This window comes from Lycorma delicatula, chromosome 7, assembly GCF_047948215.1.
Source record: "Lycorma delicatula isolate Av1 chromosome 7, ASM4794821v1, whole genome shotgun sequence".
Classification (NCBI taxonomy): Eukaryota; Metazoa; Arthropoda; class Insecta; order Hemiptera; family Fulgoridae; genus Lycorma; species Lycorma delicatula.
In genome coordinates, this window is record NC_134461.1 from 13394735 (window position 1) to 13414149 (window position 19415).

At 32.0% G+C, this 19415-nt stretch overlaps 2 protein-coding genes across 11 annotated transcripts in view; one reads left to right on the forward strand and one right to left on the reverse strand.

Moving 5' to 3' along the window:
* The window catches only part of LOC142328238 (uncharacterized), a 56987-nt gene that overhangs the window by 18845 nt on the left and 18727 nt on the right, over window positions 1–19415 (forward strand). For 7 of the 10 annotated variants that reach the window (XR_012757238.1, XR_012757235.1, XR_012757236.1 and 4 more), the window contains 2 exons: window positions 1315–1730; window positions 7274–7458. Coding sequence is in view for 6 of the 10 variants with exons in the window: in XM_075371867.1 (XP_075227982.1) it covers window positions 1315–1730; window positions 7274–7458 (601 nt within the window). In the remaining 4 variants the exon portion in view is untranslated. Of the gene's footprint in view, window positions 1–1314; window positions 1731–7273; window positions 12111–13780; window positions 13918–19415 lie in introns of those variants that run through there. The other 3 variants (XR_012757237.1, XM_075371868.1, XM_075371865.1) reach the window with 3 other exon arrangements.
* Window positions 17424–19415, reverse strand: part of LOC142328239 (heat shock factor 2-binding protein-like) — a 30141-nt gene continuing 28149 nt past the window's right edge. The window contains exon 6 of the mRNA XM_075371871.1: window positions 17424–17912. Within this exon, the coding sequence (XP_075227986.1) occupies window positions 17610–17912 (303 nt within the window). The 3' untranslated portion in view covers window positions 17424–17609. The remainder of the gene's footprint in view (window positions 17913–19415) is intronic.

The following is a 19415-nucleotide window of genomic DNA, read 5'->3' on the forward strand; positions in this document are numbered from 1 at the left end:
TGTCCTTAAAGCACCATGGCTGGAAAGAAATTGCATCACATATTTATTAGGATGTACCCAAGAGGGTCCCGCAAACCAACAACATTTGGAGAGAGATCATGTGTATAATGCCCATCATCTGGCATGCCACAAGGCATTGCCATGTTGTTCAATTTCTCGAACTTTATCCGAAGTCAACTCACTGGACTTCTTAGCAGCATACTGTTGTTGCTTCTCAGATGCAATCAAGTCTATCTATTGGTTTCATTCCTGCAATCGCCAAGACCGCCTGCTGTGAAATAGTACGGTAACCACCAGTTACAGTTAAAAATATTAGGCGTTTAGCCCTTAATAATATGCCCCGATAACTTTTATATTTTAGCCTATCCTTCCAAACAGGTGCTGCATATAGCATAATAGCCTCGCACACACCTTTATACAGGATGCTCATGGTCTTAAAGTTAAGACCCCAATCAGGATTGACCACACGTCGAATACCGAAGAAGGCATTGCAGGCTGCAGGCCCTCTCTGCAATAGGTACTAAGATACTTTGTTATCTGTGTGATATACAGTAATCTCTGAAATGACTCGATGTATACAAGTGTGAGCTTCTGCTGGATCCCCAACCATATTGGAATTTTTGGCAATGAAAGTGCTGATCCTGTGGCAAAAGAGATTTGTTTGCAGCTCCTTTCAGTGAATCTCATTGTTTCAAACGATCTTGTCTGTTTTCTGAAAATTGTGATGAGTAGCAGAATGAATGGTCACCTTAGAGTTCTTCCTGTAGGAATAACCTTGGTGTTTGAAATAATTTGCTGTTTGTGAATAGGCTCCCTCTCAAGGATATCTGATAACTCAGACTGATGCACCTATTTTTGTTCACTGTGACTGCCAACTGACTGTATATCACATACTTGTGGACTGTATTTGTTATTTGGCATTGTGTCTGAGGTATAAACTAGGGGCTAACATATAAAATATCTTTGACAACAATGTATTGATGTTGTGTAATGTCTTATAATTTCTTAAGGGCTATACATCTGGATTCATTTGATTAAAACAGTAATATGCCTTTGCTTTTTAACTTTCAGCAGTTTTATGTGAGATTTTTAATATTGTCTTTATTTTAGTTTTATTTTGCACTTAACATACCGCATAGGTGTTTTACATAGTTTTAATTTTTAACGTAAATTTTTAGTTGTTAATTTTTAATCATTTACCACAGTAATTTTGTGTCCAGACACTGATAACTCCTCACTGTGTGCCTGGAAAAAAAATTGGCAAAATAGATTAAGTTTATTCATAACCGTTATTTGTTTCCGTTTCTTTCTTAGATAAAATATAACTTTTGTGGTGATGAAGTTGTTAAAACTACTGGTAGTAAAGAAAAAGTTGGTAAAAGCGATTCAACATCATCAATTTCAGATGAAGCTAGCATTGAAAATACTACTGGTAATGGAATGGACTTATATGAGCCATTATCTGATGATAACGTTGGGACAAAATTACTTAAAATGATGGGTTGGAGTGGAGGAGGTCTTGGTAAAAATCGACAAGGTATCATTGAACCTATCAAAGCAAATGATGCACATAGCAAAAGAGCCGGTTTTGGATCATCTATTACTCATGTTACGCGCAGTAATATTAATAAAATTAAAAAAATAGTACAGGATTATAAAAATTCAGATGATTTAAGCGATCTTGTGTTTTCTAAGGATTTTTCAAAAGAAGAACGTAAACTTTTACACCAGTAAGTACCTTAATTTTCCACTAATAATTTTGTGTTAACATTAGTTTTTATTAATAATATTTTTAAGAAACGTTAATTGTAAACAGGTTACAATTAACTCTCTTACAACACAGGTTATGTTCTTCGTGATGGTATGTATTTTATAAAAAAATAAATAGTCTTTAGATTATACCCAAAAAATAAACTTTTCCAATTAACTCATTTATTATCTTAGTTTCTATCAGAGCAAAGTTTATTCAAAACTTCATACATCTGTGCATTCACAAAATAAATTGACTGGTTATTTATGCTGTCTAGCTTTTAAATAAGTAATAATGAAAACTTGTTTTTAGTTTGTAAATGTTATTTGAGTAACTAAAACTATTGTTGATGTACACGGTTAACATGTTGATGTCATTATAGTAGTCAACATTTGAAGTGTGATTTCTGTATTCTAGATGCTAAGTGCAAACCCACCGGGTTGGTCTAGTGGTTAACACGTCTTCCCAAATCAGTTGATTTGGAAGTCGAGAGTTACAGCGTTCAAGTCCTAGTAAAGCCAGTTATTTTTACACGGATTTGAATACTAGATCGTGAATACCGGTGTTCTTTGGTGGTTGGGTTTCAATTAACCACACATCTCAGGAACGGTCGAACTGAGAATGTACAAGACTACACTTCATTTACACTCATACATATCATCCTCATTCATCCTCTGAAGAATTATCTAAACGGTAGTTACCGGAGGCTAAACAGGAAAAAGAAAGAAAGATGCTAAGTGCAGAAACATAAATAATTAAAAATTCATTCAGATCAGTACATAATTAATTTATACATTGTATAGATTTAGTCAGCTATAGGTAGTATGTTTCAGAAATGTGTTGATTTTTTTTTTTCATTATAATTCATTAAAAGGTGTTATATAAAGTGGTAAAATGAAACTTTTACTTGTGTTATCAACATAACTATACATTATGTTTTGAAATTTTGGAATCATAAAAGCACTGTTAAAGATTAGATAGTTAAGTTTCTTGAACAGACAAGAAACAGGAGATAAAAAAAAAAGTTTCTTGGATCGGGGACTAGATAGTAAGCTTTCCATTCATAGGGAGGTCCTTTGTAGGCTGACAAGTATGCTTCTTCTTCCCTTTCCTAATCATTTATTCCTACTGTCCCTAATCAGTCACTCTACAGGTCCCAGTTGTAATATCATATGTTACTGTAAGTTAGCAGGGCGCAGTAGCTTCTTTATTGGGGTTCACTGGGGTAGCAACCTGTAGAACTGTCTGACTATTCTTTCAATCCAGGGGTTAGATAAAAAGGTCTCCCAATTTTTCATATTGTAAAATGTAATTGGAAATTGTTTCTATTTGTTTATTTAAATAATATTTTTTGGTAGCTGAAAAATAACATATCTTCTTTTGTTTATTATTCCAAATATTTTTAAAATACTTCTGAAAATAATACAAAACATTTAGTTTTATTTCGTTCACTTTATCCCTAAAAATAGATTTTGAATATAGTTTTACATATTTGTTAAGTTTTCATTTACAGTAAAGAGTAAAATAAATGTTGTAAATATTTAAACAGTTTTGAGTATGCAAGTAGGAATGTGCTTTTGTTAGTTGTGAAGATGATATAAATCTGTGGCAGTATGTTGTAATCTACCACTTGAAAAAGAAGAGTGTAAGCGGAAAAAAGTATAATTATGATGTCGAGAAGTTTGTGAAATTTGATAAATGTTACTGTAACTTGAATAAAGGAGGACAAAGGAAGTGTTAGTCAACATATGGCTTAAGGAGGCAAAATTATGTTAGCGTAAAGAGACATGTATATAGTGGGAAAGATGGATTGGTGGAGGCCTCTAGGAAGGACTTCACTTGTGGAATTATATATGAGAGATGATGCACAGTCTCTCATAACTCACAAACAAAAAGAAGTAATCAAGTGAAAGAAATATGATATAAAAGTTTTATTTGCCATATATAAACCTATGTTTATTCTTCCAGATAGTCAACATTTCTACTGATATGAACTGTCAATGAAGAAATTCATTAGGGTATTATTTGAAAATTTTTCTCTTTTCCTAAACATAATTCTTCTAAAGATCTAATAATATAAGATCTATTAAAAATACAATTATGATTACTTCTGCAGACTTAAACTCTCAGTTAAAAATGTTTTAATCTACAATAGCCCAGATTTTTATTTTATTTATTCTTTTTATTAGTTTCAATTTATTAGTGCAGTTTTCCTGTATTAGTACGGGTAGACTGCTATACTGCATAACCATTTTGAATCCTGTTGGTTATTGAAGTAATAATGCAATTTTTGAATGAAGAATATCCTTATATGGTGTGTGTGAAGGCAGTGCTACAGCCCTGTTGAAAAATATCGACATCATCCTAATCACAGGATTCCAGATCCAAGAACAATTAATGCAGCATTTCGTTTGTTACAGGGAAACAGGTTTTCTTCTTAATAGCAATCGTATCCCTTATGACCATCCTCTCCATCATGATGTTATTGTCGATGAAAGCATTATTGTTGCTGTTTAGCGTAGTCCTGGTGTCAGTATTAGACATCTTTCTGACCAGTTGAGAGTTTCACAAACTAAAGAACAGAGAACCGTTAAAAGTAACAACCGTTATCCATATTATAAACAGTAATAATACCTACATGCAGGAGACCCTGCCCTTTGCTTGGGGTTCTGTAATCTGTTAACAGCCCTGATTAACTAAAAAGAGCAACATGAGCGATCCACAAACATACAGCAAAGTGCATTGAAGTAAATGGAAACATTTTTGAAAATTTATTGTAAATTTTATTAATTTTTTACATTAAAAGTTATTTTCCAGTCCATTTTATTTAATTGTTATTCGCTTTGTGTTTACTTTATTTGCACTATTCTGTTTAGAACTAAATATACTGCAAGTTTTATTAAAAAATTTTATCTGTTTAATAAAGATCCAAATGAAAAAAGTACATTCTTCGACTCCTGTTTTTTGTGTTTTTCGCCAGTTTTCTAAAAAATCTACTGTAGTTACAGTTCTTGGACTCATCTTTTTGCAATTTATCAGATCGAATTTCAGATGAAACCATCAAATTAGCCCAATACTCTATATGGCTTCATTTAACTAGAGTAGATAAAGTCTGGGAGAAATTTTTTGTCAGCTGTTTGGAAACGAAGCGTTTCCAAACCTATGTTTATATATACTTTTTTCTTTATTTTTATGTGTAGAATGAGCAGCCAAAGTATCTGCATAATCTGGTATATGGTCTAAAACCTCCCCTGGAATAATACAAAACCATCTTGAAAATTTGAAAGCATTCGGTTGGTAGGTTCAGTTGCGTAATGCTGTTGCAAATAGACAGACAGAACCTGCCGTAAACTTTCATGTTTATATAATACATAGTATATTTTTAATCCTTAGATTGCCTTTTTTTTTTCCAGATTCTATATTAAAGTAGCCATTAGCCATGTAGCAGTTTCCATAGTGTCAACCTTTTTGATAATTTGCAACTTTTTTTTTTACCGTCTCTATTATTTACTTATCGATTTAAAAAATTTATAAAATATTGAAAATTACCTTTTGTATCTTTGGAAATAAATGTTAATATGCAATAAAAAATAGAAACAATTTTTGCACATTGTTGATAATGATGTAATAAAAACATATACGTAACAATTATATTTATATGCCTTATAATTTGCATCCTTATAATTTATATCCCATATAATTTACTCTTAACATTTGTTTCCAATAATAGCTGTCATATAAAAGAACAAGTAAAACATTTTATTAACTTTATTTTATTTTCTTTATTTGTTAGATTTCTGTATACATGGATATTGAAGCTCAAACTTTTGATGTACATATAACCAGTTGTCGGCACTAAAAGAGTGCATTTTCTTCTTTTTTTTTTTGTCTTCAGTCATTTTACTGGTTTGATGCAGCTCTCCAAGATTCCCTATCTAGTGCTAGTCGTTTCATTTCAGTATACCCTCTACATCCTACATCCCCAACAATTTGTTTTACATATTCCAAACGTGGCCTGCCTACACAATTTTTCCCTTCTACCTGTCCTTCCAATATTAAAGCGACTATTCCAGGATGCCTTAGTATGTGGCCTATAAGTCTGTCTCTTCTTTTAACTATATTTTTCCAAAATCTTCATTCTTCATCTATTTGCCGCAATACCTCTTCACTTTATCCACCCATATGATTTTTAACATTCTCCTATAGCACCACATTTCAAAAGCTTCTAATCTTTTCTTCTCAGATACTCCGATCGTCCAAGTTTCACTTCCATATAAAGCGACACTCCAAACATACACTTTCAAAAATCTTTTCCTGACATTTAAATTAATTTTTGATGTAAACAAATTATATTTCTTACTGAAGGCTCGTTTAGCTTGTGCTATTCGGCATTTTATATCGCTCCTGCTTCGTCCATCTTTAGTAATTCTACTTCCCAAATAACAAAATTCTTCTACCTCCATAGTCTTTTGTCCTCCTATTTTCACATTCAGTGGTCCATCTTTGTTATTTCTACTACATTTCATTACTTTTGTTTTGTTCTTGTTTATTTTCATGCGATAGTTCTTGCGTAGGACTTCATCTATGCCGTTCATTGTTTCTTCTAAATCCTTTTTACTGTCGGCTAGAATTACGATATCATCGGCAAATCGTAGCATCTTTATCTTTTCACCTTGTACTGTTACTCCAAATCTAAATTGTTCTTTAACATCATTAACCGCTAGTTCCATGTAAAGATTAAAAAGTAACGGAGACAGGGAACAACCTTGTCGGACTCCCTTTCTTATTACGGCTTCTTTCTTATGTTCTTCAATTGTTACTGTTTGGTTCCTGTACATGTTGGCAATTGTTCTTCTATCTGTGTATTTGAACCCTAATTTTTTTTAAATGCTGAACATTTTATTCCAGTCTACGTTATCGAATGCCTTTTCTAGGTCTATAAACGCCAAGTATGTCGGTTTGTTTTTCTTTAATCTTCCTTCTACTATTAATCTGAGGCCTAAAATTGCTTCCCTTGTCCCTATACTTTTTCTGAAACCAAATCGGTCTTCTCCTAACACTTCTTCCACTCTCCTCTCAATTCTTCTGTATAGAATTCTAGTTAAGATTTTTGATGCATGACTAGTTAAACTAATCGTTCTGTATTCTTCACATTTATCTGCCCCTGCTTTCTTTGGTATCATAACTATAACACTTTTTTTGAAGTCTGACGGAAATTCCCCTTTTTCATAAATATTATACACCAGTTTGTATAATCTATCAATCGCTTCCTCACCTGCATTGCGCAGTAATTCTACAGGTATTCCGTCTATTCCAGGAGCCTTTCTGCCATTTAAATCTTTTAATGCTCTCTTAAATTCAGATCTCAGTATTGTTCCTCCCATTTCATCCTCCTCAACTTCCTCTATAACACCATTTTCTAATTCATTTCCTCCGTATAACTCTTTAATATATTCCACCCATCTATCGACTTTCCCTGCATTTTCTTATGATAATTATTTTATAGTCTTGTTTTTTCTTTAGGTACGCACAAAAATTACGGCTGAAAACTAAGAGTTATGGTGGTAAGAATGAAGAAAATCGTCATTTGGTTATATCGAAAAAAATAAATATATGGACTATAATTGATGGATTAGTTAAAAATGTTGATCAGCTTTCTACTAAGTATGAATTACTACGTCCCAGAGAAATTATTGATGAAATTGAAGGTGAAAACATTTTTGACAATGATTTTGATGATGATGATGATGATGATTATAACTAACAAAAACTATTTTTATTTTTTGATTTTTTCAGGTTACATGAAAAGTTATAATTTGCTGATAGATCTAAAAAAAAAATAATGTAGTGTACATTTATTATATATATATATGTGTGTGTGTGTGTGTGTGTGTGTGTGCCCGTGCGCGCGCGTGTATTCAACTAAAGTGAAATAAGTCCATTTTACATTATTTCGTGAAAAAAGCCTGCAAAGTTTTTTCATTGTAATCAATTCATTAATGTGTTTATATACTTAATTTTTATGCTCTGATTTAAATAAGGAAGATATGTAAAAATATTAAACCATATTGTTTTTGTTAATATAAAATCAATGCAGTTGTTGGACTTGGTTTGTTTTGCAGTGAAGGACTGAACAATAATGGATGTAACTTCTACCATTATAATTTTTAATAATCAAAATATGAATGTTTACATTATTAAAATGCAACATCAAAACAATAATGATAAAATATAATAACTGTCATTAAAATTGAGTGTTTTACTCGTAAACAAATTCATCATTAATGTAAAATTAATGTTTCATATGTATCATTCTGACATAAAGTACCATTTTCAACAGAAAAATTCTTATAGAAAGAATGATGCATCTTTTATAGTGTAAAAGGTCAATCGTATCCTGCTTTGCTTGTTTGACAGGTCAGCAACGACAATACAACTGAGGCTGATTAATATGAGCCAAACACAATACTTATCTTTCATGTTGTGATAGTTTTTATAAATTAACTTTATAAAATTTTGTTTCTTCATTTAATGTTTGAAGAATTTTCCCCCTGAATACTCTTAACCATCGCATTTTCAACCAACTGAAATTTTTCCCATCAAGATCTTTCTTTCAGATATTTATTGATTCTTCAAGCGGTTTTTTGATAAAAATGAATTGTACTTGGAAAGAAGGATGCTTGTGCTTTGCTCATTCAGTAATATGAATCTAAACTTCAGGAGAGTAAATAAATTCCTTTTTTTTTTACTTGCTCGTTCGGTAATTCCAAATTCCCTATCGTTTGGGAAATAGCTGTGACAGAAACTGCTTCTAATTTCAATAGAGTTAACACCATTGTAATACTGCAGTTCTGTTCACCTGATTGATCAGATTACAAAATTATGTGTATATGGATTGAAGCATGCCAAATTAAATGTTTTTCAATTTAGTAGAAATATCTCAAGCATTCCTACCTCCTTGGGTTTTATTCCATGCACACATGCGACCCATATCTGTACTAAAGGAATGGACTTCTAAATTATACACCTATAAATTTTGTTTGTAGTATGCAACAGATGTCAACAACTTTGGAAAAGGGAGTGCTTTTTGCAAAAGTACAGTATAAGTCAGCAGATTCTTTATCTTTGCCATTAGTTAAAGAAGCCTCTGCTTGTCGTAAATGCAGCTCATTTTCATTTAGTTACTGTTTTTTAATATTGGCATCTTGTTCTGCATTTATTTTGAAACGAAATCACATAAGCAACAAGTATATGTTTTAGGATGCTTGAAATGCAAATTAAATTTTGTAGTGAAAATTTTATAAGAGGGTTATTTTTTTTCAAGGTCCGATCGGTCACAAAATTAAAACTACAGTGAAAATAAAAAAAATTTTATTTGTAACAAGTACTTACATAGTTACTCCACTTCTCTACATAGTTGCCAATCCAATTTAGACATTTGTCATAGCGTGGTACCAACTTTCCAATACCATCGTCATAGAACGGAACCGCCTGTGTTTTCAGCCATGTTTCTATGCTGGTCTGCAGCTCGATGTCTGTGCCAAAATGTTGTCCTCCTAGCCAGCGTTTCATGTGAGCAAAGAGGTGAAAATCGGATGGAGCCAAGTCTGGGCTGTATGGTGGGTGATCAAACACTTCCCAACGAAAACGCTGCAGGAGCTTCTTTGTTACAGCTGCAGTGTGCGGCCAAGCATTGTCATGGAGAAAGATAATGCTTGATGACAACATTCCTCTCCGCTTATTCTGAATTGCCCTTCGTAGACGTTGAAGAGTCACGCAGTATGAGGCTGCAGTGATGGTCGAGCCACGTTCCATGAATTCCATCAAGAGAACTCCATTCCGGTCCCAGAACACAGTAGCCATACGCTTTCTGATGGAGAAGGTTCGCTTGAACTTCTTTAGTTTACAGGGAGAATGAGAATGCATCCGCTGTTTGGAATGTTTTTTTGTTTCTTCAGTTTTGAAATGGACCCGCATTTCGTCCCCTGAAACAATTTTGTTCAAAAAAATCTTCTCCTTCATTGTGGTAGCGCTTCTTCCACTTTCTCACTCACAATGATGTAGAGAGCTGACCTTGAAATTTCAGGAAACGAATCACTCGATACAGAAATTGTGAACTGATGATTTTCTCGAATTGCCTCATCCACTCACTCATAGGTTGACACTCGCTTCCTTCCCTGACTGCCTGCATCATGAACATCTGAACGTCCTGCTTTAAAGTTCCTGCACCATTGTCGTACTTTGCTGTCACTCATTGAAGTTTCACTGTACACATTACTTTTTCGTCTATGAATTTCAGCCGCATTACACCCCTCAGCCTGAAGAAATCGAATTACCGCACGCACTTCACACTTGGCAGGAGATGCTATTGTTGTAGACATGTTTACGTGCTAGCTGCATGTTCAGAACTAAACGAAATGACGTGGTGTGATTGAAGGCCGTACTAGAGACGCTGCGCAACACATATTTGCAAAGGTTCATCCGATCTTTGCACGGGTTTTTTTTTGCGACCAATCGGACCTTGAAAAAAAAATAACCCTTGTAATAAAATTTTTCTTTAATTGGTACTTACATTTTGCGTATTTTCATTCCTGCGTGAAGATACTTTCTGCCAGGATTGTCTGTTTTTGTAAATAATTTGAATTGAGCTACTACATAGGTGATGTCAAGTTTATTGAGGCAATCACATTTGAAATCTCATCTTTTCTTAACCATCTGTAGAGGCGACCCCAACTTATTTGAAATGCATTTAGGAAAATGTTTTGACATACAGTAATATTATATTCATTTAACTTTTATTCATAAGTAAAGTATTCATAAGTCAAACTTTTCCTTTTTCTTCTGCTACCTTCATCACAAACTCAGAATCCTGTTGGTTTCTTGGCCTTAACCGAGCCAAAAAAAAAAAAAGTTTTGCTTCAAGTAGTTGCTCAATTTCCAAAATGATTGAATTGAAATATCTTCTGTTTTTGATCAGCAGTGAATTTTCCAGAGCAACTTTTACATTTTCAGTTGAAATCTAAATTATAGATTTTAGCAGACACATCTCTCACCACTGTCTCTTTTTTCTTCCTAGAACTTTCATATAATTTTCATTTTCTTCCTCTTGATCCAGTTTCTGTACTATTTGCTAGGTTTGATGATGATTGCCCAGGTGTTTCATCATTCTCAACTGGTTCATTATCTGTATCAAATCCTGTAACAAATAAGTTATTACTCTAACTACACCTATAATCAATTATTTTAATCATAAAAATAGAAATAAAACTTAGCATTCACAATAAAACATTTATGAAATTATATTGCAATTACACAATTGTAAAGTTAACCCCAAATCTTAAAAACATTTGTCAAATGTTTTTGTACATACCTTCAAATATATCAGCATACGACACAGACTATGAATCTAGAATATATAATCTTCATCTGATAACATGTTAAGAAACAATACTGTGCATTCACTGTCTATTATTATTTTTTTAAATTTCTGGAAAACAAACGTGGAAAAATGCATAAACAATTCAATGTGAACTTGGTTCAGTACGACAGTGAAGAATTTTATAGCCAATCACTGCATAACAAAAACCACACTTTGGTGGATTTTACAATAATTTTTGGACTTTATTTGCTATGGCAGTACTAATTTTAGATACATTAATCCACCTAACACAAAAATGATAAGAATGGACTTAGTTCACTTCGTTATGAACTTCTCATATATATATATATTTATTTTAAAAATAGGGAATGTTTACTGCTATTACCAGATTGTTAATTTTTCAACAAAATGAGGTTTGTGTCTTTCTAAATGAATAAACTGCATTTAAATAACTTTTTTCTTCAAGTACTGGAAAAGTTGTTTATTTGTATTTAATTTTATTAGCGATATCATTTTCCTATTATCTCTTTTCATTAGATATTTATTCCTTCATTAGCTGTGTCAGCCATTTTCACTCAGTATAGTATTAGTCATATGATGTTGTTCTGCATGTACTTGCAGTAGTAACATCGCATTCTCCAAAATTCTACTTAGGTTTGACTCTGTAAATAGAAAAAAAGAATAGCGTGTTTGTTTATAAATATTTAAACAAAATACAGTAGAGCATCAGTTATTTGATCATAATTGATGAGAAAGATATGATTTCACAGTCATCTTAAATATTTCTGCTGTGTTTCCAGTTTGGACATGAAGAATTTGACAGCAAGAAAATAGGTTTGCGGGCATAAAGAACAAAAAGCATGATTTTTTTACAAAGTGATAAGTTTTATTACTTGTATAGTAAAAGAAAATATTTTTGTTACTTTACTAGTATATAAGTAATGTTGTAAGAAAATAAATTTTTAATCTGTAATATTTCAATGGTGTTCAGTGTTTTCTTGTTATACCTTCTAAATTATCTGTAAGTACATCTTTTATATTTTTTAAGTCACTGAATGCCTTCACTTAAGATTTATTGGTTACAGATCAAGGATATCTGAAAAATTGATTTTCTTAGTATTTGAATCCCTAATTGTATTGAATAATCGATGCTGTACTGTGTACTGTTTTTTTATTACAGAGATGTTCTTGCAGAGAAACTTTTTTTATTACAGTTCACATAGCAGTGATGCAAAGGATGAGTTACGACGGGCAAACTTTCCTTTTTTATTATCTCTCATAAACCAAATTACAGTACGGAACGGAACGCAATGGTGGGAGGAGTTTAGATTGTTTCCCTACTAATTGCAGAACCTGGACAAAGTCCTTTGCTGCTGTGTCTTTCTTTTATCGGTCGGATTATTGATTATTTAGTGGCGTTTATAGATATTCATGTTATTTTTATGGATGGATTTGGTGATTTGCGTTGCGATCCTAAAGACCAGTGTGAAATGATATACCAGGCTGATTGGGAGTGACTAAGCATGTATGAACCTCATGCTCTTGAAGTAATTCCCTTTCAGTACGTCTGCTTAAGTCCTTTCAGTGCTAGACCTTTTGGGCTAATAGGAATACACCTATCGGGACCCTAGTTTTTGGAGGAAGCAATGTATTCCGTTCTCTGGTGGGAGTTGCATGTGTTGGCTGAAGTAAAATTGTAAGTTTGGAAAGGAAGATGGGTAGTTGGTAAGGAGAATTAAAGAACTTCTTTTCTGGCTGTCCTTTGTGCTGGGCTCTTATACTCCATGGTGGTCCATGGCGGTGAGACGTGTTGTGGTTCTTCATTCTTCATTTTCTTCTTCTTCTTCTGTGTTTTTTTTCTTCTTTGGCCCGTACTTTCCATGAACTGGCAGTAATCGAATTACGCAATGTTAACCTCAAAATGTCCCGTGGCCCTGAAAAGGGCAGCACGAGGAAATGTGAAATTTTAGTAACATTAGTTATCGGATTATCCAACATAGCACTTTTATTTTCCTCTGCAGTTATTTTCATTATGCCATAAGCTTGTTTAACTTCATGTATGGTACAACTAGATATTATACAAAATCAAATTAAACAGGGGTACTAGGCCAAGAATTGGTGTGTTTTGTAGTATTCAAATATAGTCCTGACTATATTTTAAAACAGGGATATGGTTTTTAAGAATTTTTTTTCTTGTGTTAAATATTGATGATTGCTAATCATGCTTAGAGCCGTGTTATTAAAAAAAATGAAACTGATGGCTGCTATCCCTATACATAGAAAATTACTTTTAAGACATTCCATCACGTACCTATTCAAAATTTCTAGTATCTTCATAAAATAAAGTAATTATATCTGATACTGCAAAACCATCCTTTTCTTTTTGGAATCTCTGACATGTGGAAGGGTCCAATTGCAATCTGCGTAAACCGGTTTCACTCTTGTCATCCAGGATCTCAACAGAATCTCCAGAAGCCAGGAGGATGAACCTCATGGCTAGGTAGGCTTCTAATACTAGGTGCAGCTTTGAAACTTTACGTTTGAGGGATATAAGGTTATTCTGCAATGTGTTAGTTCTGGAAAACCCAATTAGAACCTTCTGATCAACTTTGGTTGATTTTGCTCTTTTGATTTCATGGTCTCTGGGGCAGGAACTGATTAGCCTTACATGCTGAGAGAATTTGAGGTGAGAGAAACTGAGTCACAGATGTTAATCTGCTTCTCCAAATTGTCAGTGAATGACTGCATGCATCTGATTGCGCCAGGAATTTTGTAACTGGGAATTTTTGTCAGTATTTTGGTTTCTTAGACTAATTTCTATTTCAAAAACTGGACAGACCCTGGTATTGTAAAATGTTTTACTCCACAGTTCACACAAGAAAAATTTTCTCTTGGTGTTTCACCATCGTGCAACTTTTACACATGCATACATTATATCATCTCTTTAGTACAGCTTGCTGCCAATTGTCCAAAATGTAGACATTTAAAATACCTTATTGGCAAAGAAGTGTATGTTGTTTAAAATAAAATGAAAAAAAAACATTTAAAAAAATTTGAAATTAATTAATTTTATTTTCATTATAAAGATAAAAATTCTTCACTCTTGTCTTACAAGTAATGAATTTCACCAGCTCCAATCTGCGGTAGAACCTATGGTTGGATCTAGAAAGAAATAATAAGAAAGAAAAATGTATTTATGCAAAAATTCAGTAAAAAATAAAGTTAGTTTTTTTTTTCTTCTAAAATGGTGTACAGCTTTTTTTAAAATTATCTCTAGTGCTTTAAGGGTTAGGTTTAGAAAAAAATAGTCATGAATAAAGTTTGTAAATTTTATTTTCTATCCAAAATTGTAGGGATTTGCTATTTTAGAAAATTTGTTCCTATATTGGAAAAATGAGTAGAATATCATAAATAAAAACATTTTTTCAATCCTTTGTTAATCTGAGGTCTTTTTTTAATGATTAAATTAATATGTAGAAAAGCAATAAATATATTTTGTATTTTTACTCTGTACTAAAATGCTATAAAAAAAAAAAAAAAGTTTGGTTTATATTTGACTGACCTAATTATGTAAACTTTATTCAGTTCTATTTATCTCATACAGCTTATTTATTTAGTTTCAATTTTTTTTCTCCTATATTCTACACCTACTTTTCCAGTTAAATTTTCTCATCAGTAAATTTCTCTTTTATCCAGTCTTCCTTTGCTACTAACTTCTTGTTAATTTAATTTCTTATATAAATTTCTGTATACATCATCTTTTGCATTTTATACTTTCTGCCTTCATCTTATCATTTTTAGTGTATAGTTTAAGTATGTTATATGAGTTTTTATTCTTTTTAATAAATGTATTAAATATTTTATATTTTCCATCTTATGTGAATAATTACTAAATTATAAAAAAAATAATTTTCTGTTTATTTTTATCTTTAAAGTATTCCTTATAATCTTGATTTAGTATTGATTAAATTGAGTACCAATTTCATACTTTATATTAAAGCACAGGATGGATGTATGCACAAAATTGAAATTTTATTGAAGATTATGATTTTTTAAGCTATTAGTATCGCAAGCAATGCCAAATATTGAGTAAAAAATTAATTAATGTTATGAACCCCAGTAACTTCATAATTAATAACTGTTAAACCACTAAATGACGTCATTGCCGATTGTCAAAATACCCTGAGTAAAAATAATAATCTTTAATTCCATTAATTTTATGATTATTTTGTAATATATATATAATTGTATAAAGATTATTAGTTTCAACAGTGGATTAATTAAAGCTAAGAAAGTTGTGAATATGGATTAAGAGAAGATAAAGGCTTATAGACTTCCACACTACAATGGAATGGAAGAATTGATGGAGTATTCCTTGATGCAGCTAAATGTATAATTTAAAAAAAAAAATAATTTAATACATAATTTAATTACGAGGGTTGTCTGAAAAGTTTTGAGCCTAACATAGAAAGATGTATTTTTTCTGTGAAATATAGTTTCATTTTTCAACAAAGTCTCCTTTCAAGTCTATACACTTTTTCCAGTGATGCTCTAACCTCTTTAACCCTTCCAAATAATAGCTGATGTGTTTTTCCGCAAAATAGGCGTTTAAGTATGCGATAACCTGCTCGTCCGATGAAAATCTCTTTCCTCCTTTAAGGTTAAGAAACAAGAAAAAGTCGCTTGGGGACAGATCTGGTCAACCAATTCAAAGTGCAGTTCATGAATTTTAGCCATGGCAACAATCAAAGTGTGAGCAGGCGCATTGTCCTGTTGGAAAAGCACTTATTCAAATGTGTTTTTTGCAATTTCTGTCTTCAGCTTATCAAGTAATGATGCATAATACTGTCCTGTTACTGTTTTATCTTACTCTCCCAATAAACGAATTGGGATAGTCACCATCGTCTTCCTGGCTGATGGAACCATCTTTGCCTTTTTCAGAGCAGGTTCACCCTTTGCAGTCCACTGTTTTGATTGTTGTTTCATCTCAGGAGTGTAGCGGTGGATCCATATTTCATCTACAGTTATGAATCTATCCAAAAAATCTGACTCGTTTTGCTTAAACTGTTACAGCAGGGTCTTGGAAATGTTCATTCTAATGTGTTTTTGGTCCAAAGTGAGCAAACGCAGCACCCAACACGCAGATAGCTTACGCATATCCAATTCTTCACTTAATATATAACAAACATGTTCTTTCAATGTGCCCATAGCCTCTGCTATCTCTAACCTTAATTTGTCGGTTGTCCAGTACCATTTGGTGAACTTTTCCAATGATATCAGTAGTGGTTGCAGTTTTTGGCCATCCCAAATGCTCATCAACCAAGCTGGTACGACCATGTTTAACCATGTTTAAATTCAGCTGCCATCTTTTCACAGTGGCAAATAATAGGACAGAGTTCCTGTAAACAGTGTCAACTCTGTTTTAACTTGCATAGGTGTATTGCCTTTCAAATGCAAGTATTTAATCATGGCATGATATTCTATTTTTTCCATTTTCACAAAAACATTCACAATGACTTACTCAAATGTTAGTGAGTACCTCCCAACACTGCATGTGCAAATGCATTTCATAACATTTGTTGATGAGTGCTGTCATCTTCATGTTGAGGCTCAAAACTTTCCAGACAACCTGTATGATAATTTAATGCATAAATAGTTTTTTTTATTATAATTGAAGTGTTTAAAAAAATTATTTATAATTATTTTGTAAAAATTGCGTGCTTGCAGGTATTAATATATGCAAAAATTTTGCATTCTAAAGAAAAATATTTTTTAACATTTTTATCAACTATTCTATTGAAGTATAATTTTTAATTTATCCTTTTAAAAAAAAAAAAATTTCAATATAAGAAAATTGCTTTCATATTTTAAAAATATAAGCAAAAATGTTTTCAGTAACAAAAAATGTAAGCCAATTTTTGTGTTTTTCAGTTTTGAAATTTTCCAAAATAGTGGTATTGTGGCTTTACATAAAAGTTGTTTTAGCATTCAGCTTTTTAGGTTGATTTCATGCTTGTCTTGTATTCATTTTTTTATACACTTTATCCATCAGTTTATTGTAAAAAGACAAGACACTTTTATTTTAAGCTAAAAATTTGATATCCTAACTCCAGTTTCATTTTATACTTAAGCAATGGATCACTGCTTGATCCGTTGTAATCACATTTTTCTTTTGATTTCCAGCAATATCTACTCTAGGAATACAGTCGGTCGGTCATGCACTTTATAAATGAAATCAAAACAGTATGTTATGTTAAAAATTAACTTTATTAGCATAATATACATATTTGTGTTATTACTAATAGTTAGAATAGAACACACAGTATACCTTATATGTATATGTATTAAGATACATATATAACTTTTATATATATTTATTTACTTTTTCTGTTATAATTAGTAATTAAAATTAATTAATGCACGACACAACATCGATTATTGTATAAATAAAATATTACAGTAATTTTAATAATAAAATAATTAATAAGCATTGACATTAGTTGCGTTCTGTGGTGCAGTTGTGTTAGATTTAGGAGTTTCCTGTTGTATTTGTTGCATTTGCTGTTGCTGTAATGAAGGCTGATGTCCTTGCTGTTGTGTTAGTTGTTGTTGGGAGTAATTCTGTACCATGTAACAATCTTCATAAGATATTTTTTCTGGATTTGGAGGTTTGTCAGTTAAATTTGTAATAGCTTTTTCCAAGTTTGAAACCACATCTTGCGCAACGAGACGTATTTCTGCATCATTAGTATTTGTGAATTCTCTTATAGTTTCCAGTGGAATCTACACAAATAAATAGAGCACGTCAGAAAAGTAAAAAAAATTACAAAAAATCATTTTATTTGCACTTACATAAATGAGATATCTTTATTTTTCAACATAATCCCTCTTCTATAAATCTAGTTTATCTTTTAAAATGCTTCTAAATGCCTTGCTGAAAAAAATTTTCACTTGTGCATACCCAATTTTTATGATCAGATGCAAAATGATTCTCTTGCAGCTCTTCTTTCATTGGAGCAAAAAATATGCAAATCAGGACTGTATGGTGGTTGATCTAGCAGATCAAAACGTAGATCTTTAAGATAAATGATTGCTTTTTTTGGGGGGGTTATTCTGAAGCAAAGGTTTTCAAAAGTGTAAAGAATCATAGATGATTGAAAATGCCAAGCCTTAAATTCAACATATCACTATCCATTGATTGTGAATCATTTGATTTACCGCTTGAATATTGCCATTGTTCTTGATATGGAAGATTTACCTTTTTGCCATTCATCTGATAGAAAAATATACCTTTTTAAAGGAAAAAAATACATTCATGCTTCTACTCCAATTTCCAAGTTCTAAATATTTCACCTTCCTTGGTCTAGTAGGTCAACGGAGCACTTATATTAAATTGACTTTAAAACACAACTATAAAAACTAAAGATGCAATAACACTAATTCAATAACCAATGCAATTTCCAACAACCAGGGTTGTGAAACATTGAATGGAAGTGAAATAAAAATTTCCCATTACTTTTAATATATTATTCCAACATGTTTTTATTTATAATTTTCACCATATAAATTTAAATTTAGCTCTGAATACTTAAGTTGTTGTTTATATTATTAGTTTTATTGGTCTATTTTATATGAATCTGTGTACGGCTGTAGGTATAGTGGGAAGAACAGGATCTTGCCTACATATAAGTGTTTTATTGGTCATTGGAAAAGACTATACCTCCTGGAATAATAATTTCTATTTATGATGTAGTTAACAGGTGTTGAACGTATTTGTTGCCAAAAATTATACAAAGACAAATTCTCTCCCGATCGTTGAAACTTTTATGAATAACTTGAAAAGGAAGCACCAGGGAAAAGTACTAATTTAAACCCATAGTGAACTAGGTTTTCTATAAGCTATCTTTCGTTTAATGTATTAAAAGATTGAAATATGGTCACAAGATGCTTTTCTTCTTATGTAACTACTTATTATTGTGAAGCTACTAAAATATATTTAAGGAAAGGAAGTAGAATAGACCTGATCTGACTTGATACCCAATATTATGCAGCTATTGCGCAGAAAACAGAGGCCTACATATAGGCAGTCTCCTTCTCTGCCATTTCACACTAGGGATGGACTAGCAAAGCATGTACTGAGCTCTGGATAGACACAGAACCCAAAATGGGAGAAAAAGATAAAAAACAAGGTTAAATGATTGATAGTGAGAACTTGAAATTAAGTTCATGGAGGACTACAATACCAAATAAGTAATCCGACCATTAAGCAGCAATTCCATCACCTCT